Genomic DNA, 24,156 nt, shown 5'->3' with positions numbered 1-24,156 from the left:
TTTCGGTAAATGCAATCGAGGTAAAAAGTCGCAAATGCGGATAATGAGACTTCTGATACTATATTTTAAGAGAAAAATAACGGTTTGGACCCACGAGGATCAGAATCCCTCGTTCTTAGCTCTCAAAATGCAAAAATCAGCGATTTTAGCATTTTGTAGTCAAACTGCTGCTCGACCGTCGCTCGACTTAAATGTCGCGGCATTTGACGCGCTGTTTCACAATGATCCCATTGTAGGAGTAAAAAGTCCTTCAAGTATGTTCATTAGAGGTGTAAGAGGGTCACTTTGGCTAATTTTTGTTGCTTTTAAACATTGAGCTCATTGTTTAAAATGTTTTTTGTTTTTTTTTTTTTTAATATAATTTTCCTGTTTTTCATCATTTTTTATAATGGTTTAAAAAGGGCGACTCATCTTACACCAAAATTGAACTCCTTTGGCGAACAATGTACGTAGATGGTCAAATACTACCTCTAAAAAAGTTTTTGGATTCAAAGCCTCCCAAAAAAGCCGATGTTGCCATATTTTATCCCCGGAAAACACAAAAAACTGAGTACCTATTTCAGTATTTGGAGGCTGTTCCTCACCGAGCTCATTGAGCAAATTTCAGCAAACCTTGAATTTTCATACGTTATGACCACATTACTAGTGATTATGTACATGTGTTTATCTATACAGCCTCCCACCGCGGCGCGACGTTGCCACATACCATCGATAAAATTCGATAGAAATCTGCGTTTCCTTAGATTTGAGCCATTTTTTCGGATATTGCACATGGAATACTTATGTAAAACTTAAAATGCAGTATTCAGAGATGGAAGGGGATCATACCTTGTGGCAATAATCATTATTTTAAGATCCTTCGCTTATTGACGACCCATTTCTTACGAATTCTAAGCATGATGTTTGTGGTGTCTCCTAATCTTAGGGAGTGCAAACTCCTTGAAGGACTTTGGGAGGGTAGAGGAATTTCCACTTTGCGGTTTGAGAAGAAAATGGGGAAATTACGAGGCAGCATTCTTAGCAATCGGTACCCGTCCAGAAGGACGGGGGTGGGGGGGAGGGCTAGGTTTAAGGGTGGGCAAAAATTCAGCATTGAGCACCCGTGTTTTTGAAATGTGGCACTGTTTCGTTTTGGTCCGCAGATCACGGTCAATGTTTGAAAGTCGCATCCTCGTGCACAAACATCATGACTAGAAATCGTAAGAAATGGGTCGTCAATAAGCGCAGGGTCTTAAAATAACGGATATTGGCACAAGGTATGATCCCCTTCTATCTCCACGGAAAAAACGAGTTTAGGGTCGGGACCTAAGGGGCAGGGCCGGTCTTACACCCGGGGTAGGTAAAATTGCTTCACCTAAACATCGAAGGGGCAGGCCCATGCTGAAGTTAAGGTTCAGCCCTACCTGCCTCAGGGCCCAGTCCTACCTGAGGCGGGGCCGAGTACTAACCACATAGGGCTGGGCCCTGGAGAAGGTAGGGCTGCGGGTCCTGAAGAAGGTAGGGCTGGACCCTGCAATGCGGGAAGGGCCGGGCCCCCTAAAAAAGAATTCGAGGATGTTACTCTACTTGTACGAGCATATTTCGCGCGCTCAATGCACTGTTCTATGAAGTACTCACACACTGCCGGTAATATCGTCTTTTTTTACCAATTTTTGACATTTTTTTGGCTTATTTGAATTTTTTTAGGCCCTTAACCGTCCGAAAGCAATTGAAAAAAGGATATCAACCAAAAGTATATATCTTCAGCTTGAAGTATAAAACAAAAAAATCAAAAATCGGAGAGACTGTAGCTTGGATAATTCAGTTTGAACATTGAATGGCATTTTATCGATGGTATGTGGCAACGTCGCGCCGCGGTGGGAGGCTGTAGAGATAAACAAAGGTACATAATCACTAGTAATGTGGTCATAACGTATGAAAATTCAAGGTTTGCTGAAATTTGCTCAATGAGCTCGGTGAGGAACAGCCTCTACCCTCCCAAAGTCCTTCAAGGAGTTTGCACTCCCTAAGATTAGGAGACATCACAAACATCATGCTTAGAATTCGTAAGAAATGGGTCGTCAATAAGCGAAGGATCTTAAAATAATGATTATTGCCACAAGGTATGATCCCCTTCCATCTCTGAATACTGCATTTTAAGTTTTACATAAGTATTCCATGTGCAATATCCGAAAAAATGGCTCAAATCTAAGGAAACGCAGATTTCTATCGAATTTTATCGATGGTATGTGGCAACGTCGCGCCGCGGTGGGAGGCTGTATAGATAAACACATGTACATAATCACTAGTAATGTGGTCATAACGTATGAAAATTCAAGGTTTGCTGAAATTTGCTCAATGAGCTCGGTGAGGAACAGCCTCCAAATACTGAAATAGGTACTCAGTTTTTTGTGTTTTCCGGGGATAAAATATGGCAACATCGGCTTTTTTGGGAGGCTTTGAATCCAAAAACTTTTTTAGAGGTAGTATTTGACCATCTACGTACATTGTTCGCCAAAGGAGTTCAATTTTGGTGTAAGATGAGTCGCCCTTTTTAAACCATTATAAAAAATGATGAAAAACAGGAAAATTATATTAAAAAAAAAAAAAAACAAAAAACATTTTAAACAATGAGCTCAATGTTTAAAAGCAACAAAAATTAGCCAAAGTGACCCTCTTACACCTCTAATGAACATACTTGAAGGACTTTTTACTCCTACAATGGGATCATTGTGAAACAGCGCGTCAAATGCCGCGACATTTAAGTCGAGCGACGGTCGAGCAGCAGTTTGACTACAAAATGCTAAAATCGCTGATTTTTGCATTTTGAGAGCTAAGAACGAGGGATTCTGATCCTCGTGGGTCCAAACCGTTATTTTTCTCTTAAAATATAGTATCAGAAGTCTCATTATCCGCATTTGCGACTTTTTACCTCGATTGCATTTACCGAAAAAAAATCTGCAAGATCGCCAAGATTGCCAAGATGAGAAATCGGTGAAACATCTTAAGTACCTTGCGGGACCACTCAAACTTTAGCTACGACCCTGAGATTTTTTTGTGCTTTTTTTTCTAACTATGAGACAACTTTTTGGCAGGTATCTCTGTTGGATTTCGCAATTTTTTTTTTTGTAACGTCCAAAATGGGACACCCTACTGTTCAAACGCGTTCAATGCCTGGGCGGCAGCCATTATGGCCGCCATTTTGGCTTTTGGAGAACTTCTATCAGCTTATTTTGTTATTTGGACCTCATTTTTGGAATCTACGACCCAAAAAACCTATACAGTGACACCTCATTCGACGATATTTGTCTCAACAAAATATTTCACCCCGCAACGGCAGCCCTTTTGGCCGCCATTTTGATTTTTTTGGGCTTCAATGGATCCGTGGTAAGTTTTTGACATCATAGGTGAAATCTACGACCCAAAGAACCCTACCAAGGATACCCTACTTGGCACTTTTACATACGTATCGCAGTTTTGACCCTATCTTGGAGATTTTGGCGGCCATCTTGGATTTGGGGCATCCCTTTGGGTCGGAGAGTATTTTGGACCTCAAATTCGGATTCTACGACCAAAATTACATAAGAATTGACCCCAATCATGACATCAAAATCAAATTCCATAATTTTCACCCCCCGAGCCCCCATTTTGGCCGCCATCTTGATTTTGGGGGGTTAGACGCAAAATTGAGCTTGACAACATCGAAATTCTTTTTTTACGCATCGAAATGAAGAGATTAAGATATTTTCCACACTTGCTTCACCTACCGTTCCACGGGAGTACATAAGAACCTGGACTAGCAGGTCGATTGTTGAATCGTTATCGAGTGATCTCGATCGATAAATCCCTATCTTCACAATGCAATATATCGATCAAGGTCATTCGATAACGATTCAACAATCGACCCGCTGGTCTGTCAGTAGCCCGTTATTACCCTCCGAGCATTAATTAGTAAATTACTATGCTGAATTGCTGACCTACACTCTTATTTAGCAGTGGCGTGGCAATATATCGATTGAACTGTCATGTAAACCTTCGGAAAAGGATCGTTGAACAGGGTGTTCACAACGAACATCTGAACAATCGATTCTTCATCATAGCCTCAAATGGGGAAATATCGATACGATCATTCTCGCTTCGCCACTGTTATCTATGTCTTCCATCCCTACCTCCATTGAAGCTCAAGTTTACGGTCGCGCTTTCAACTTTAGGTGTACTTCCTCGGCTTTCCAAGTCTAATTTTAGGATTATCTAAAAAATCAACTTCAATTGAGACGTAAAATCTCCTGAAACCTATTAAAATCGTCAAATAGTCTTACCAAAGGAGGTGGGTGGTCGATAATTCTTTCCATGCATGGAAGGATGCCTGTCATTCTTAATATATTAGAGCGCCTTCAGTTTTGTATGATACTGTGCAATACCTCTGGTGTGAAATAGTTGCTTCAAGCGCCGTGGCAGGCGGGCAGCCAGCGCAAAACACGCATTGGCGCCTACAAACCTAACAGGGATACTTCACGCATTGCGCAATGCGTGAAGTATCCCTGTTGGGTTTGGAAGCGCCAGTGCGTCGCCGCTCCGCTTTGTGTTAGGCTCTAATATTTAATCTTGCAGAGTCAGCGTTTTTCAACTCATGATTTTGAAATGTTTGCACACTCTGTATGAATAGTACTCATTTGAATTGATGAAAAAAAAAAAAAATTTCAAAGGAAAATATAATGTGTGTTCTGTAAATATTAAGGTAGTTCCGTATCAAATTTAATGATTTTCAAAGCACACGAATTTCTACACAATTTCTTATAGGTAGCCTTTTATAGCCAATGGCGATAAAGTGTAAAGCCCGGCGACAGGAACTATAGCCCGACTGTATACTTTTTTATAGCTTCGTATAGCCCGGCTATATGATTTGCTCCGCTATCTACAGCCAGCTATATGATTTTCAATAGCCTTCTTTAGTCGGCTATAAGAACTCCTATGGTATTTTGAAAAGCAGCTCCTATTGCTAATTTTTACCAGGGCATCCCTTGTGTCTTCTTTGTCTATAATACCTTTGCCTATCAGCCCGCTGGCGTTCGACAGAATCGAGGCCCGAGGCCGTTTGGAAGTTTGGATTTGGGACTCGGAGCGGCACGGGCGCGTGGTGACTGGCCGCTTTGAAAAATGGCCCCGGGCCGGAACCCGAATGACTCTTCGTTTGTTCCTGTTGTTGGCCCTGTAAGGGATGAAGGGGGCTCGGCGGGCGTGGAGAATCGGAGGGGCGGGAGGGATGCGTGGATTAATTGCTAGCCGAGTCATGATTTAAAGGCGCCGAGCGGTGCAGCTGTGCAGGCGACAAGTGCGCCACGACGCCACATTTCCCCTCACGAAGAATTCAACTGAAATGGAGATGTTGCATGTGTACGGGATTTTCGATTTGACTGTTGATTCTATGTACAAGTTCGCGAGAAACACGATGGTGCCACTGGTTTTCTCTGAAATCATCTCTTAAGCTCAAAAAAAGCTCTCAAAGGGAGGCCAACATGAAGAGGATATCCCGCCCTACCGTGAGAGTCCACCTCTACATCGAAACAAACTCTCCATGCAAAATAGGGAGCGAATACATTAGCAGGGTTGCCGCGTTTTCAGTTTTGGAGTCCCCAAATAAAGTGGCAACACTGCTACTGTATTTGCTCCTTATCTTTGCATGGAGAGTTTGTCTTGATGTAGATGTGGACTCTCAAGGTAGGGTGGAATATCCCCGGCCATTTTGGCCTCAACTTGAGAGCTTTTTTTGAGCTTGGGAGATGATTTCAGAGAAAACCAGTGGCAACTCCTGACCAAGCAAGTAAAGATCTAAAGTTATTAAGTACGAAGGATTGGTGTGATTTCACAGAACAAAATCGTCACAACTGAAAAATTATCCACAGAAACTTGTAAAACTCCTATAGCGCAAATGAAGATTTGCGCTTTTGAGGTAGTAAAAGCAGGGAGTCGTTAGCGCAAACGGTTGCCCTTGAAACTTAAGAAACGGATATGAAAAAACTTAATCTGGGTATGTTAGAAATCTGATTGCAACGTAAAAATAATTTTAAATTATTACGAGGTATAAATAGTCTGTCAAGAGACAGACCATCACAAAAGAATAGTAAATATGTTTGCGACGGTTGTTTGGAAGCGCAAATATACTTACAAATAAAATTGACAGTGTGATGAACATCAGTGATGGTTTTCTTCATCGGCACAATAGGGAGCGCTGAAATTAAGTTGAGCTACAGACCCAAGCACCAAGCTGAGCTTCCTCTGTCAGTATTACATCCGACGAGCACTTCGCGAAATTCTTGTAACGCCTGGATGCAACTCAACTATTCGATCTCTACGGATGTCCGTGTTGCATACGCATGGAGTTGAAGGCGTTTTGACTCTCCGGGCACTGTCCACTTCATTATCGGCGCAAGCAGTGAGTTGCACTGCGACTGCGAAGAGCGAGGTTCCAAAATGACAAATGAGCGCCTTCAACTCTTCGTTTATACTAAACGGACATTCACTACGCGCATTCGTTTCACACATGCGTACGATGTGTATCTTTTGTGTTGCAGTTTTGATACGACGATGTGCTGAGCATAATTGAATCGGCTCATGCGAAAACCGCTAATGTCCATTTTCTCTTATTTTGAGTAAACTGCAAAAAACTGTAGAAACCTTTTAAATGCGGGATTGAAAAATGTTCAGAAGTTGATTATTACAAGAGTGGATTGTAGAAAAGGATCCTTAACAGTTTCCAGCTCCTCTTCAGTCTGGGACGGTGTAATTAAAAAGAAAGGACTCTGGGCATTAGCGGTTTTCGCATGATACGTAAAAATCGCCGAGTTTTGGAGCCGTTTGATAATTTCAAAATTCATTCTAAAGATGTTAAAGCGGTAGATTATCATTCACATAAAGTTAAAAAAATAAAATTCCGGACAATTGCGGTGCTTAAAATAAGTTTCATCACAAAACTCCCAGCAATAAACTGGACATTAGCGGTTTTCGCATGATTCGTGCGTGGACGGTTCTAAAACATCAAAAACGCATATTTTTCAGTATGCCTTTCGGGCTAAATAAGGTTGAAACTCCTTAGAACTGAAAAATCATCGCAAAAATATCTGAAAAGAGCGATTTCTTAGGAAAAGCGACTTTTCCGGAAAATGATGGGTGATCGGAAAAATCTGTGATCATATTTGAATTCGTCAGATCAAAATACAAAGGAATCGATGTATCACATATCGGAGACATTTGTACAATGAATTTTGAATACACTTCGATCCGGCAAAGCTTTTACAATACACAATTTTAGGCTCGGAAAACTCGGCTTTACCGGAAATCTGCAGTGTGATAGAAAGAAGCCGAGGTCATATTCGGATTTAGCAGCTCAAAATACATAAGTAACATACTACCACGGGTCCAGGAAAATTTATAAAAATAAATTGCATGCACGACAAATATATGTCGGATTTGCTCATTTTCCCGGGAAAAAGTTGCTTTCCCGGAAAACTGTGAGGTGAACGGGAAAAATTGAGGTCATTTCCGGACTCATCAGTTAAAAAAGACATAGGCATAATTGAATCTCGTAGCTACGAAAAATTTTACCTACATTCTGCAGGGGATAACAGTCGAAAAAACATTGAAAATGTCCAAAAATGGTCATTTTTCCGAGTAAAATAGGCTTTTCCGGAAAATTGGAGGGTGATGGAAAAAAACGGAGGTTATATTCGGATTCAGCGCCTTGCAAAATGCATAAAGATCACCGAATGTCGTCCAGGAGAAATTTTTTATTTTGTTTTGTTGTACAGTATAATGAGGCATATAACGAAAGATGGACATTAGCCGTTTTCGCATGATTCGGACCCCCCCCCCCCCCCTGAAAAGGGCTCCAAACCTAAGGAACAATCATTTTCACTACATTAATGAGTGTGTCTGACCTCCGAGAGTATTTTAACCCAAAAATCTCAAAATTGAAAAAAAATGGACATTAGCGGTTTTCGCACGAGCCGATTCTATTGGTAGAGCAATTTCTTGTGCTCTAGAGATATCTTCGTAGCACAAACTAAGAATTGAAGACGCGCGTTGCGCTGCGAGTGAAGCGGCGCGTACTGGAGCGCCAAAACGCCTTCAACTCTGTGCGTATGCAACACAGACATTCGGGGAGCTCGAATAGTTACATCTAGGCGTTGTATATTGAAAATCGTACAGTGTTAGTTGCATGTGATACTGACTGAGGAGGCTTTGCGTGTTTATTTTACTTCTCAACTTAATTTCAGCGTCTCGTATGTTCTTGATGAAGTAAACTATCTTTGATTTTCATCGCAGCATTGTCAATTCTCCGAAAAATGCATTGATTGTTTAAATTTAATACAACGTTGCCGGTTCTTAAAATCGCCAAAAATGGAGGTATCAGAGCAAGTATCACAAGCGCCGTGCGACGTTTTAAAATTTCCGCCGCTACTTTATTTTTTCACTGAGAAATTGTTGGTTGAGTGTGTTTAAAATTTCACTGACTTTTATCAGCAGCACAAGGAAAATTCAGAGAAATTTCTCTGTAAAAAATAAAATGGCGACGGAAATTTTGAAACGTCACGTGGCGCTTGGGATACTTACGCCGGGAGGTGACGATTCCTCACTCGTTCATACATGTTCGCCTCCAATGTGTCGATAAGCAATGTAAGTAAGTGGCTTAAATTGGGAGGAGTAATACTTAGTTCTGAACAGTATTTTGGCCACATTCACTTGATTTATTTAATAATAGCTGCAGCAGCTAAATACTTCACTCACATTGTTCCTAATTTGTTTCAACCAGACCGCCTTAATTATCTCGATGGGCAGTATGAAATTTTTGTCAACTACCTTGTTCATTATTTTTTATTGATTTAGCTGGGAGGTATCATCTGTTGCGTAAAACCAAATGAAGTATACAGTACTACATCTCAATAATGAGAGATAGTATGAAGACACTAAAGGTTCCGGAAGAATACGACTGAAGAAAAAAATCCTTAATTTCTTTGACCGAATTATTTATATTGAAAATAAAAATGACAATAAAATACATAGTAAGATGTTACCTAATAAAAGAGTAAAAAATGATCTAATGTATCACTATCGCATTGCGGACTCAACTTCAGAGAGGGTACAAATGCAGCAAAGAACAATAACTTACAAAAGTACACCTGGAGCATGGTGAATATGTCAATATCTGCTGGGTGAATATGTCAATATGTGAATGCGTCAGGAACGCAAGTTGTTAACAATAGAAATGGAAAATTTTCTTCGAAATCTTATGGAGAAAAATAACATTATGTATGTACTGCTTATTGTGGAAGAAAGTCTTGCTGAACATTTGGCAGCGAGCCATTTGCATTGTGACACAGGTACTTAAAATGCAAATGCTTCTCTTTTCATGGATAGATTGTAAATTGCAATGGTTTAATACCAGTATTTCGGCTCGTTTTTTTAAAAATGCCATTCATGGGCAGTTCACACCGCAAGGCAGATGATAAATATAATCCAAGGGTATAAAATTCAAATAAAAAATCTCTGGTATAATCCCTTGCAGAATTTGAAAGACAATCTCTTCTCACTTGCATACGTAAACACTTAATTTGACAGGGGAAACCTACACATAAAATGGCTTAAAAGAATAATTTTTTAATCACTTATAAAACCTGAATACAGCGGAGAGAAACAATTTCACTTTCTCGACAGGGAAAAGATGAAACAAGCATTCATTTCTTCTTTCCAGATGCTATGTCACCAAAAAAAACATTGGGTATTACATGCATAATTTATTGCTTAATAATTATGGATACTTTTTAAGTAACCTGAAATCCAAAAGTACCGTTTCACAGTGAACTTTTTAGGAAATGCTGTCTCAGGAGGCTACAGTCTGTTTTAGGTGCATTTTGTAAAAAAGACTTTAATAAGAACTAACGATGAATTTAATCAATAACAATAATTTCATCTGACATAAGAGTTTTTTGTGCTTCCTCTCGCTCGACGGCTGGTACCTCTTTGGTGACAGGTTTCTCAGGCTCTTCATCGATCTCTCCTTCCTCTTTCTCATCATCGACTGCACTGCTCTCTCTTTCCTCTGTCTCATCATTAACTGCACTGCTCTCTCCATCCTTTTTACTTGATTCGCCAACCAATGTGCTGGCCTCAGCATGATTTTGATCTCCTTTTTCTCCTTCAATATTTTCATCATCATCTTCAATTAGATCAATATGTACCACTTCTTGATCACTGTTTTCTTCCTCTTCATCCCTGTCGTTTTGCTCAATTTCTTTTTCTTCAGTATGTGTATCCATTTGGTTTTCTCTTTCAGCAGCATTCTTCTCACTAATTCCCTCCTTACAAGAATTCTCACCGTCTCCTGCCTCATCATTCTGACTTTCATTTTCATTTCCTCCATCTTTAATTTGACATTCGTCATGATCATTGGAGTTTGCTTCAATTCCTCTTTCTTCCGCGTCTGGAGTTGCTTCATCCTTCTTCTCTTTGTTGCGTGCTTCATTTTCTGCCTTTTGATCCTCATCAATTTGTATGACTCCTTCTTTTGTTACTGCAATGTCCACATTGATTCCCTTACTTCTGAGATCATTTACTGGATTTAGAACGGCCTTTATCAATTCTTCACTCTTCTTATTTTTCGTACCTGACCCAGATGAGTTGGTGCTACAGTCTGGATCAAGGTCAGCTATCGAAATATCAATTTCCAAAATATCACTGCAGACTAAATCAGTTTTGTCTGTATTTGAGGTGATAGATGTGGAACTTTCATTTGTGACAGGAACTTCAGTAGTGATATCTTTTGGAGTTTCTGATTCATTGGTTTCTGGGATTTCGTTTTCACCTGATTTCAGGGAATTGCTTGAGTTTTCATTCCCCACTAGCTGCTTATATTCAGAGATACTACCAATTACAACTGGAATATCTACTTTTTCTTTAACATGCTGCCTTTGGTGCATAGATCGCACAAGCCTCATCCTCTTCCTGATGTTGGTACACATCTTGCTTGTCTTGATTAATTTTTCTGTTTCTTTGTTCTCTAGATATCGCTCTGACCATGAGGGGCCTTGTGTTTTTGGATCACTTTTTTCTGCATTATCTGTAACATTTGAAGTGGAAGTAGAATTAGGTGTAGTATCTTTATTACCAGTGGCTGCCTCGGATTTTGCTGGCTCTGCTTTTGCAGTATCGGTGACAGATGTTGATTTTGGCGTTTCAGTATCTGAATTCGGCTTCTCACTCTCATCTTCTGAGTCGACAACAATTGGTTGAGGTGGCGGAGGTTCAATTATTTCGATTATATCTGGATCAGGTTCAGGTTCTCTTGGTTCAGGTTTTATTTTGATGTTGGGGTCAAATAGGCTATTACCTGCTTCAGACTCATTCCCTGGTTGGGGTGACCCAGAAGTGCCTTGTTTCAACAAAGAGCGAATTGCCTTGGCCCTCATTTCCAATTCCAGGATTTCTAGAAGAGTTTGACCTTTTTTTGGAACAACAGGCTTTACATCTCGTTCAGCATCACTTCCTTCATTACTAGATATGCTGATAGGAGAGGCACCCTCCACTTCTACAAAACCATTTTCTGCATGTTTTGGCTGCTTATGCTTTGATTTTTTTACTTTTTCGGTAGACTTGCGCTTCCTGGATGTTTTTGATGTTTCCCCATCACTTAGCGATAAATTATCGAGATCATCCTCATTGTCAATACTTACATTTAAAGTATCAGCATCGATGATGTATTTACGTTTAGCAGCTTTGGTCTGAACTGGGACCTTCTTGGACTTTACCGATTTCTTTTCCGAGCTGGAGGAAGCATCTGAGTCGAAATCTGACTCTGATGATGATTGAAGTTCCTTGCCATCAATTGAAGTGAAAATTCGTTTTTTAGACATTCCTAAGAGTTGGATCAAACAGTCTGCTTTCAGTTCGTTTAGAGGAACAGTCTTCAACAAGGGTGGTAACATGTTTTGGATCAATGTTGGACCTAGAGAAGTGAACATTTGCTCTATCATCTCTTCTTTATCATCAACATAATGCTTGATGGGATGAAGTTCAATACTTAGATCTACTTGTTCTGAGTCAGAGACCTCCTCGTCTCTGAAGTTTTGCAGCTTATCAGATATCATTTGCTTCATTTTTTTGAACTTCCTTTTCTGAAGTTTATCTGGCTGATCACTGTATGGCTGCATCTTTCTTTCTTTTTCACTTTTTAAGCAAAAAAATAACTTTACATACAGTTAAATTGAAAAATATCCTCCCCTAAGAAATTAAAAATCCCAAAAACTCAATTTACAAAATAGCAAAAACATTAGAGACTCAATTGCAAGGATTTGGCTGTACCGAATAGTTTTTGAGAGAACTGGTGTGAGAAAAATTTTAAAACAAATAAAGTATTAAGCTACAGAATAATGTATGTTGAAAAACAAAATTAAAAAGTAGATAGACTTATAAAAAAGTCAGGAAAATGACTTACAAATTAGCGAACTATATACAAAAAACAAGATGAATATGTGTAGATGAAGAGATTTCTAATTTGACTTCAGGAAATATCTTATGGCTTCTCAATGAGTTGAGGATCTGATCATTTCAGGTGAGGGTTTCTCCTTTGGTAACCTGTGAAAAAAATGAAATAGGATTAGAGGAAATAATTGTTGGAGTACTTTCCGGAGTATTTCGGAGTGTTTTGAAACTCTGCTGGAATAAAAAAAAAAAAAAAAAAAATTATCACATGGATATTTGTAAGCTTCCATCAATCTTTAGATTGAGATTTTTATAAACTTGGCCATGCATGATCACCATCAATTTTACAGAAGTTATGGCTTGCATTGAATCTTTTTAGAATCATAATATTTATTATTTCATTGTTATCACTGGTAGATATGTGACTTTATTATGATTTCCCTGGATCCTACTTGAATATTCTGCTTATAATAGCCCATCAGCGATAATTGAAAGTATGTCGGCACAACAAGACAGGAAAAAGCTTCATCTTAACCATGCAATATATCGCACTTCCATGTCTCATCAGGCTGTTATAAACTTTCAATGATGAGCCCGCAGAAGTCTAGAGCAGTATCCGCGTGACAAGCCTCTGTCAGGCCAGTGCCAACGCTTTTCTCAAGATTTTTTCTATGACACCTTTGTCACAGCCAGGCCTCACCTTTTCCCTTGCATTACTTACGAACATGCCTCTTTTAGAGATGAATCCTTCAATTGTTGGGACAATGGACCAATGGACAAGGTACGAATTTCAGCATTGCTCAATGCAAACTCAATGCTCTACATGATTCACATCGCACGCTAAACGTTATCATGACAGTCTCTGCAATATAAAAATCTGGCAACCTCAATCTTGACGCTTCGGCTCAGCTTTAACAAATTGCTTATAGTTTGAACAACACATGGTGGGAAAGGAACATTAGTCGATTGAGAAGCTTGCTGAATCCGATGTAGTGTACGATTTGACTCACGTAGAGCTTTGAGTTTCTTGTGAGTGGACAGTTCAATTTCCTCGTAACCAATATGAAATAAAAACTTTAATATCTTTGTTAGGAGTTGGTTTCAGTAATTTTCGTTGCGCAAATTGGGTTTTACATGAGATTCTGGTTAAGAAACATGTATCAGATTGCTTAAATTCATACCTTGTGTAGTAGTTCATTTGTTTACATTTTATATAGACTTTCTCACATCTTTTCTGTTACTGCAGGGTACTTAATCCAAGCTTTTCTCTTTCAAGTTTGATATGCATATTGCACCTGTAGTTCAAATGAATGATGTGATGGTATGCCAAATGGAAGTGGAAAGTTTTTTAAAGCTTAAAGGTCATTGTTACTACCTCTCTGAAGATGCCTGAACAGGCAAAATGCATCAGAATTTAATACACAACGAAGTAAGCACCTTCGGCATACCATCACATTATTCAATTTTCTCTTTCATCTAAGGGGCCACATCCCATCACTGCTTTGCGATCCAACCCCCCCCCCCCCCCCAAGCTCTCCCTGCTTCCAGCATTATGCGTAATGCATTTTCTTTATGATTTTATACACCTGGAGTAAGATATATTGAGCAATAACTCATGAACTAAAAACTACAATTTTCTTCTTTTTTGTTCACTCATGATCATAATAATACATTTACTTCTACAATTCTTTAAAAATTATAGACCTTTTTAAAGTTAGAAATGTTGTTAATGATATTTTGGTGAGACTTACTCTGGCTTCAAGATATTCAATTTTTCTTTCCAGATTTGTCAATTTTGTATCAAGTACTGCCAATCTGGAGCGACAGGACATATCTGTTGAGAAAAGGAAAGAACAGGACAACAATTAATTGCTTGAAAACAGAGCAATATTGAGTTAGGAATGTGGAGCTGTCAAAGTTTAAGAGCTTTTGGTTTACGTTTGAGAACTTTTTGAAACACCATGTTATACCTAAATTAAGAATGGCGAAGATAAATAAAGTTCAAAATAAAAGATATCAAGAGGGGACCAACGTCTCACAGGTCTGAGAGATGTAAAAAGACCTCGATTTGGGCGCAACGCACCCTTGTATAGACTTGCTGATGTCACAGGTGGCGAGATAACAAGCCTATGCGTGATTGGCTGGCTATAATCTATGTAGCTATTAGTCGCAAGTTCAGTAATTAAAATTAATGTAGATGGACTGAATGATAAGAAAAGAAGATTTGAAACCGAAAAATAGACTTTATGAAATGAAAATGAATATTGGAGAAAAATTTGAAAAGTGTTGACAGGAGCATAGTCAATCCTCGATTGCTATTAGACAATTGCATCGCAGTTGCTTGCGAACGGAATGACTTATATGATGACACCTCTAGCAAAGAATAATAGAGGGGCAATGGACAATGTAGCACAGTTATTGCAGACAGTAGATGAACATTATCATCAGATGGCTTAGAGTGTATTCAATAACATGGGGGCTTTTTTTATTGCGGATCAGGGTGGATCGCAGTGGAACGAACTGGATCGGAATCCTGAGCGATCCGGACCGATCCAAAGTGTTTCAAGTGACAAAAAATCCAAACTTGGAATTTGGTTTGATTTGTTATTGTTCTGATTTGTTGGGGACGGCAACTTCCTTGCATTAGGTTAGGATCACAGAGGATCGCGAGCTCGCCCCACCTCGGAAGAGCGATCCAGCGTTCCACCCTGATCCACCTGGGACGCTTGGATCACCGATAGGGAACGGAATAAAAAATACCAATGTTCATCATGATCCACCGCGTTCCACTGCGATCCGCATAAAAAAAAGCCCTCTGAGTATAATAGAATAGATATTCAGAATGGAAACTTTTGCGTTCAGTTCCACAGTCCCAAAGGCAGTCTAATTATTGAAGTTTCTCCGCAACAATCACAAGTTGAATTATCATTAAATATTAATGTTAAAAAACCCCCACTGGAAAAAACAAATCAGCTCTAGTATTTATTGTTCCTTAAAGGGATAATCGGAACCTGTTGAAAGTCAATACGAACGATGATAAGTAACTAGGGTAATTAGAAGATTAAAGTTACCAAAATTGTTTAAGAAGTCCGTGATTCTTTTGATGGAGCCTGTTATGACTTCAATGTATTCACGATTGACCCAATCTTGAAGAATCTGTTTCTGAATTGCCTCTCGTTGAGAACCGGCCATAGTCAAGGTACCACGAACCTGTACGAACTAATCACAGAACCAAGAATTTCCGGAGCCGGTGTGAACTAAAATTGCTTTTAAAACTATCCAACATACTAGCTAAAGACTAAAATATGAAGGAAACGGTCTTAGAAAAAGGAATAATACTTGAAATTTGAGACAAAAGAGCGATGATGAATTCTGGAATTCAACTCAACAAAAACAAAAACAAATCGAGAGGTTAGGATTCCATGATTTTAAATTACGCTCATCGCTGAGTGAACAGATTGGCCCAGATATTCCGGACCACATTTCACCAAAAACTGCTGTTTGTCAAACCGCCGTCAACACCTACCAAGCGGCGAGTAGGCCTTCGGCCGTGCTCGGCAATCTTCGTAGCCAATCAGGTTGCCGCTCGCCGCCCGTAATCTCGAAGATGGTTCGGCTCCCACACCACCCTCCCATAGAGAAAAAAAAGGAGGTGTTTGCATCTTGAGGATTTGTACCCACCTACGTCATCAATGTAAACAAGACGCTCGTTGAGGGTTATGTTGACGCTGTAAAAACGGACCATAATGTCCGATTTTTTTACTTAAATCAACTCTTTATTTAATTTCAAGCACTTTTTATAGAATGACTTTTTCCCTTAAATTACACCATTTCTAAGAAAATCGACAGGATAAAAACGTCGCTGTACCCAATGACGTCATCAAAGCTATAGATACTCTATGAAAAATTCCAAGATGCCCGAAATGCAAACACCTCCTTTTTTTTCTCTATGCCACCCTCCTACACTTTTCAAATTTTGGCATTCGGTCTGATTCTCTTTTCCTCTTTTCCGTAATTAATAACAATAAAAAATTCATTTAGTCATTTCTTAGCAGCACCTTGTCCAATTTGTGCCTAGAACCTCTACAACTTTGCAAGTTTGGACGTTACCTTTTGAACATTTCATCCCTTCCCTTTGAATACAAATACACTTCACACATCACATGGGACTTTTATCTGCATATTATTTACTTGGCTTTATTCGCAAAGGATCTTATAAGAAGTAAATTCTTTCGATAACTTATTGGGGATGGTCAAGTTACCAATTAGAGCCCACCATTCCATGCCATTATTATTACAGGACAAGGTTTCTTACCTATAATTTGATGGGCACCGTGAGAATAATAGATAACCACAGTAATTTGATCCGTGCCTTAAAAAATGAGCTGCTGGTGGCAGAACCATCTTGGTGATGTTCATTAGGAATTTTAGACCTTATTCTATTTTTTCAGCAGACGAACCTCACATGTTTACTTGTAAAGTCTTGCTTCATTTTCCATGAGTTCTATTTAGTTTAATGCCAAACAACAAGAAAATTCATGGAGAAACATGCCTTAAAGGTGATAGTTCCCCCTCATACTTACTGTCAGAGTTCCGATGGAAAAAATTTTGTTGTCATAGGTAAATACGGTTTCCATTGCTTCTTCAGCTGCTAATAGACAACTATGCAGGTTTGCTGGAGAAGTTGGTGACTGCTAGGATTGTTAATTGGTATCTCCGAAGTCTGGTTGTTATAGCTACTTTTGAAGCATTGGCTTCAGCGCAACGCAAAACCAGAACCTTGGAGAGACCAGAGAACATCCATAAGAAAGTAAGTGAGGAGCAAGGTACCTGTCATTGTGCGTCCATCTAGTTTTCACAACTACCGTTACTACAGATTTAGGATTCAGATTTACCAATCAATGAGTATTTCTTATCGTTACGCTGCATATCTACTTTTATTTTCCATTTTTTTTGTGCATAGAACCGAGCAACAGTTTTTCTTGAAATTCGCTGTGAATTTATCTCCATTTGCGACGTTGCATACTCCCTGCAATACTTTATTTTTCCTCTGGAAAATAATTAGTCGACGTAATCACTGAAAAACTTCCTTGATATTTTTTCTGTATCAGTAGAATTTTTTGTTTAAATTTCAAGCTAAAATGTTGCCTTTGTTGCTTTTTGTGGAAAGAAGATAGGAGCAGGAATTTCGAAACATCGCAATCGAGATACATGATTTTGTACTTTGACCATCGATACATGACTGTGTGGTTTGATGTTAAATCGTTGGACTATCGGGGGGTTTAGTGCATCTGCGGGTTGATTGTTGAATCGTTATCGAATGGTGGTCCTGATCGATAAATCCCTATCTTAGCAATGTTTTCTATCGATCAAGGTCATTCGATATCGATTCATCGATCGAGCCACAGTGCATGAAGCAACACGTATACATCGAAGACGAAACTGTGAATCTCCGCTCCCATTGTCTCTTATACTTTGATTCCATTTGAAAACTTAAAAATGATAGGAAGTCCGCAACGTCACAAACCCAGATACGCGTTTTTGGAGTTCCGCCGTCGCCATGGCAAAGGACGAATGTCGAAATAGTCGTTTTTAGAGATACGAGCACCTTACAATCTTCCCGACCTCCAAGATTGTTCGCACCAAGTTTAGGTTTGGCTCTCGATCCTTGAACCTTGAGTGAGTAATCAACCAAGAACCAAGTGATAAATGTGGACGCTTAAAGAAAAACACACTGAACGCTCTGTTAAGACACACTGAAAAAAAAATCTCGGCGTTTTTACCAAGGTCCGTTGGTACCTTTACCATCTCACTTTTTTTTACCAATTATTGGTAACTTTACCATGACAGACTGGTACGCTTACCTAAAAACCGGTATTTTTACTGTTTTTTCTTCAGGTAAGAATACCACTTTTATTGGTAATCAATTCCCGGTAACTTTGCCATTTTATCTCGGTAATTCTACCACAGTCGATAAAAAATATTGGCGTTTTTACCAAGGTCTCGTAAAATTGCCGAGAAAGTTCAATAATTTTACCGAGATTTCTCGGTAAAATTACCAATTCCATAAATGGTAATTTTACCAAGAAAAAACTGGGATCAAATAGAACCCTGAATTCTTGGTAATTTTACCCTTTTCTTAGTAAATACAGCGAGATTTTTTTTTCAGTGCATAAACTCTCTGTCGTGTATGCATTCTGATGGACTTCGGGACTCAGGTCACTATGCAAATAGTTCCTTTAGAGTTACATACGGCCGTGTGGAAACGGTGGATGTGGAAATCCGCCTGCAACGCAAAATATTCGAGATTCAGGACACTAATACCTTCTTCAGGAGGACGGGTTCATACTTAAGGACTCAAATCGTCTGAGTGTTCCAGGTCTCCAAGTTTTCCCGCAAAACTGGTGCATACTCGGGTAAAACAGCTGTCTTTTTTGGATCCAGCAGCCAAAACTACAGAGGATTGTGCCTTTTACATGCTCAAGAAATTTCCCCACCTATCCTGATAAGAAAGTTCCCGGTCAAACAACAAAATTAGCCCTTTACCTAATTTGAATTTTTCTGTTGCATCTATACGGACTTTTTTTTTTTTTTTTTTTTTTTTTTGTCTAACCGAGAGAATTGTCTCCTTTGACTGATACAGCCGAGAATGATCTAAACTTTGACTGGAATATAGAATTTCCCTGGTAAAAATTGGCAGTAGAGTGTGTGTTCCAAAATACTATAGACCTAAAGCCGGCTGTAAGATTTCCAATAGCTTCTGTAGCCGGCTGTACAATTTCTTGTAGTATTTTATAGCCGATGGCGATCAAGCAACAGCCAGACGATAAAGTTTATGCTAAACATTACTAAATACGGATACTAGGACTTAGTTTTTGGACTACCGCTCTCTTTTTGTGCCGTAGTATCTAGGTTTATTTTGCGAGGAAAGCTCCGAACTTTTGAAGGATGCCTGTCATTCTTAATATGTTGGAGCGCCTTCCATTTCGAATGATATTGTGAAATACCTTTATTGTGAAATAGTTGCTCCAGACGCCGTGGCACGCTGCGGCGCGGCGGGCGGGCAGAGAGCGCGAAACGCGCATTGGCGCCTACAAACCCAACAGGGATACTTCTCGCATTGCGCAATGCGTGAAGTATCCCTGTTAGGTTTGTAGGCACCAGTAGTGCGTCGCCGCGCAATGCGTGAAGTATCCCTCTAAGGTTTGTAGGCGCCAATGCGTCGCCGCTCCGCTTTGTGTTAGGCTCTAATATTTAATCTCGCGGAGTCAGCGTTTTTCAACCCATGATTTTGACACACACTGTATGGATTATTCTCATTTTAATTGATGAAAAAAAATACATTTTAAAGGAAAATATAATGTGTGTTTTGTAAATATTAAGGTAGTTCCGTATCAAACTTAATGATGTCCAAAGCACACAAATTTCTACACAATTTCTTATAGCCTTTTATAGCCAATGGCGATAAAGTGTGAAGCCCGGCGATAGGAACTATAGCCCGACTGTATACTTTTTTATAGCTTCGTATAGCCCGGCTATGTGATTTGCTCCGCTTTCTACAGCCAGCTATATGATTTTCAATAGCCTTTTTTAGTCGGCTATAAGAACTCGTATGGTATTTTGAAACGCAGCTCGTATCGCCAATTTTTACCAGGGTTACCTGAAACGTGTAATTGGGTGCAAACAAGACGCTTTTGGCGAAATTAAATCCGAAAAAAATCTTGTTCTTATCAGAAAAAGTTGGAAAAGTCATGAGGCATGCCAGCGGTCTATTTTTTTCTGATAATTACATCCGTTTTATTTTAGCATGCATCATTGATCTGGAAAATCCTATTTTTTGAGGTATTGAAATGAAGAACAAGGATCAAGATGATGGATCCTCTATCTCATTTTAAACGTTTTCAAACTTATTACATAATATGAACTTTAAATACTTGCAAATAGGCACGGCAATAAATACAGTTTTCATACTAATAAAATTCCGATAATTTTGTAAAATTTGTATCCTAGTTGGATAGTGGAGAGTGAGTTGCAGGAACAACTACACGGAAAAAATGTATTGCTTTTTTAACAATTTAATTGTTAAATTATGTCCGACATGTTTCAATAGTACATTTTACAATAGTGGAAGGCTAATTTAACCACGAGGGTGGTTAAATTAGCATGTTTTATTGTAAAATCTACATTGAAACTTGTTTGAGACTTTTTCTTTTACTACAAATTGTTGAATAACCAATTTCATTTTTTCTGTGTATCACACAAAGGAACTGCCTAGATTATAATCCTGTGAGAACTAGAGTCCCTTTATACTGAGAGTCAAGACAACACCCCTCATGGAGTCACAAACGGGAATAAAGATTACAAAAATTGAACGTTTTTCGTAATCTTTGATCGCCCCATTCTCAAACTCCTTTCTCCGTTCCTTCTCTCATTCCGTTTGTTCCTTGCCGAACCCGTAATTCCCTGGTCCATTCCAGATTATAATCTTTGCAATCGGTGAAAATGTAATCTTTATTCCCGTTTGTGACACTGTGAAGGCCTAAAATACGGGAACCAATCAGAAATGGATTCACATTGTCTTGACTCTCAGTATAAAGGGACTCTAGTGAGAACCAATGAAATATAAGTGAAATTTTGCTCGAAAAGACAACTACGCCCAAAACACTGCGGGCCTCAGAGAAAGATTTGATAATTTCTCTCGCTGTGCATTACGTGCAAGCCCCCCTGGGGCTCCCGAATCGGCTAAAATTAAAACAAAAGATCCAAAAATTAGACCGGAACAAAGAGAACTGCATTGTTCCGCCTCACGCACTTCCTCTTTCCCGGGGGAACAAAGAACTGATCAGAACTCTGTTTTGTTCCCATCTCTCAGGCGCGTCTGATTCAGGAGTGATCACCGGCTACTCAGCATGATTGTAAAACTTTCTAAGTTCCGTTGGCGAGGGTCAAAAGCCCATCAGTGTGGCATCATATGTTTGCATCGGGGCTCTAAATATAGCTCGTTAGTTACACACGAAAAGAAATGGATTAACAATTAAATTGTTTAAAAAAATGTCCGACATGTTTCAAATGTACATTTTACGATGGAAAGCCAATTCAACCATGGGGGTGGTTATAAACTGGCATTTTTTTGTTGTAAAATCTACATTGAAACACGCTGGACACTTTTTTAAACTACCTACAAAATTCAGTAATCTCATTTCAGCAATCATCATTTTTTTCCCGTGCACATCATGTTCTTCGAATAATATAAAATACGACAAAAAAATAGAGGATGAGAATTATATACTGCACCGAAAATGCATTCTGATAAAGTTGTGAAAGTTATCATAGTTTTCTGGGGTAAATGCATTTTCTCGCCAATTCGGTTGAAAATGCCCAAAATCAAATATTTCGCTGATTTCGAGGCTTTACATTCATTTTACGATTTAATTAAAAATTTATGAACTATTCGCACATTATATGGTGTTTTTATTTTTTTTTTTCATTTTGCGAAACTGCGACCATTTAGTTTTCCCGAAAATCAGGGGAAAACAGTATTTTGGCAATATTTTCGATGATATTTTTCGTGGTTTTAACATCATATTTGCATGATTATCTGTAAACTTACTTGGATTGAATAAGTATTCGTTACACCAGTGAAACTTTCTTCAAAATATATTTTTAAAAGAAGAGAAAAAATCTTCGAGAATTTTTCTAATAGGTAATTTATTTTATTTATTATGGATTATCAGTTTTTTTTCCAATATTTTAATATTTGTGGCTGCTCCGTCAAGTTTCAGCTTTACATTGTATCCTTTTGATAATAGATCTGGTAAGACAAATTAGCTAGAGTAGAAAGAATAAAACATATGGGAAACAAAATATCATGGAAAAAAAATAATATATTTTTCGGTTGTGTTTCTTCAGTCCTCGTCGCGAGGGATTTTATTTCATCCGATTGAAAAATATTTTTCAGCGCTTCAAATCAAGCGGAGATCTTGAATACTTTTAAGAAACCAATTACGAAAGTGAGTAACCCACTTTAGTTCCACTATAAAATATATGAAATGAATGTCTCATCCGCGTAGCACCTTGAAAACACCATTTCATTTCAAAGTGCCTTCATTCCCAGATGATACTTTACTCTTCGTCCTACAGTTAGTTTAGTTGCATACCCGACCAGAACCCACATTAGAGAGATGAAATGAGGGTATGATTTTAGAAATGTTAATAAGAACATGTTTTACGCTTTCTGCTTGTTTACTTCAGTTTTTACGCTAACTCGACCAATGTATTCGGCATTTGTTTTCGTTGTCTGAAGGACTCAAACCCAACCTAGGGAATCGAAATCATGATTTATTCCAAAGGACTTTCAGCAAGGTACAGTTTCGGTTCATCTTCATATGATACCATATGGGTATAATATAAAGCGTCTGCTCATGGTCACTCATGGAATTTACTCGGTTGCTAACGAAATGTAAACTGATTTTAAGTTATAAACAAAAATAGAAAGTAGCGCAAGTAAAATAATGGGAGACAAAAAATTAGGCATTTTTAGTTGTTTTTCAGCGAGAGCAAGGATGATACCCGTCCTCGGACTCCCGATACCAACCATATCATATGCTAAAACTTCAGAGCAGAGTCAGAATCTTATAGATATGATAATTCAAAAGATACAATTTTTTAAGAGCAGCCCAAGACAATAACAGTGGAAAAACAAGGATGAAAAACGGGAAACAAGGCTAAAATACACATTTAATGAAACCCGAGACGTTTCGACTCAAAACCGAGTCATTTTCAGTCGGAAATAATAAAAATTTAAAAGAAATAACGATAAAAAACCTGAGCCCTACATGGTGGTGGCCGGGATCTGAGAGGAAGATAATTGTCTCTTCCTAAAATACATTTACAAGACTAAAATACATTTTAGTCTTGTTACCCGTTTTTCATCCTTGTTTTTCCACTGTTATAATGCAAAAGTAAACTTTGTCCCTCATTTTTTTTTTTTTTTTTTTTTTTTTTTTTTTTTTTTTTTTTTTTTTTTTTTTTTTTTTTTTTTTTTTAATTCTAAATTTCATGGCAAAAAAGAGCCTTCATGGCCACCTGCGGACCGATCATTGAAATTGATAGACAGCGGAGACAAAGTGGTAAAATAGAGCGATCCTGGTGGTGGAAGCGGATGGTTGGAATGGACTAAGGAGCTAAGTAATAGACTAACCAACCCAACAAGGCAACTCATGCGCGAGGGAGCCTGTAGTTACTTCATCATTTTCCGCCAAGTCCATGACAACCGCCCGTTTCAACCATCAGGATTGCTCTATCTTTCTTTAGTCTTCATTCTCTGTCGCTCAGCGCTCTGTCTATCAATTGCAATAATCGGGTTGATTATAGAAATTGATGGGCGCAGCGATGGACAAAGATGACATAGGGAGTACGGGGCAATCCCATTGGTTGAAACAGGTGGTTCCTACAGACTAAGGGAGAAAATGTTCTGCATCTTAGCCCTCTCCCCATCCTCACCCCCTAGTAGCAGAACAAATTTTTTATTTTTCTAAAAAAGTATAAAAAAAAAAACATATCTGTTATCTAAATGGTAGTTTTACATGAAAAACGTGTAACGCTTATATAAAAAAAAATTCAAAGTTCAGATTTGACCATGAAATATGAAAAATGAAAAAAGCTAGAAAAGGTAATTTTTTTATAGACAAGTTTTTTATTTTT

General features: G+C 38.6%; 2 protein-coding genes across 2 annotated transcripts; both read right to left on the bottom strand.

Moving 5' to 3' along the window:
* Nucleotides 1-8,985: 8,985 nt before the first annotated feature.
* On the bottom strand, nt 8,986-12,182 carry LOC109036779 (uncharacterized). Its single transcript, XM_019051147.2, has one exon. The coding sequence runs from the start codon at nt 12,180-12,182 to the stop codon at nt 9,924-9,926; it is 2,259 nt and encodes a 752-aa protein (XP_018906692.2). The 3' UTR covers nt 8,986-9,923.
* A 285-nt stretch (nt 12,183-12,467) lies between these two features.
* Nucleotides 12,468-15,868, bottom strand: HSPC300 (haematopoietic stem/progenitor cell protein 300). Its single transcript, XM_019051150.2, has 3 exons — nt 15,525-15,868; nt 14,205-14,287; nt 12,468-12,606 (listed from the first exon to the last, which is right to left on the bottom strand). The coding sequence occupies exons 1-3, from the start codon at nt 15,643-15,645 to the stop codon at nt 12,580-12,582; spliced, it is 231 nt and encodes a 76-aa protein (XP_018906695.1). The 5' UTR covers nt 15,646-15,868; the 3' UTR covers nt 12,468-12,579.
* Nucleotides 15,869-24,156: the final 8,288 nt, after the last annotated feature.

The sequence above is a fragment of the Bemisia tabaci genome, chromosome 6 (assembly GCF_918797505.1).
Source record: "Bemisia tabaci chromosome 6, PGI_BMITA_v3".
Lineage (NCBI taxonomy): Eukaryota > Metazoa > Arthropoda > Insecta > Hemiptera > Aleyrodidae > Bemisia > Bemisia tabaci.
Note: the sequence above shows the minus strand (reverse complement) of the source record. Positions and strands in the feature narration are given on the sequence as shown.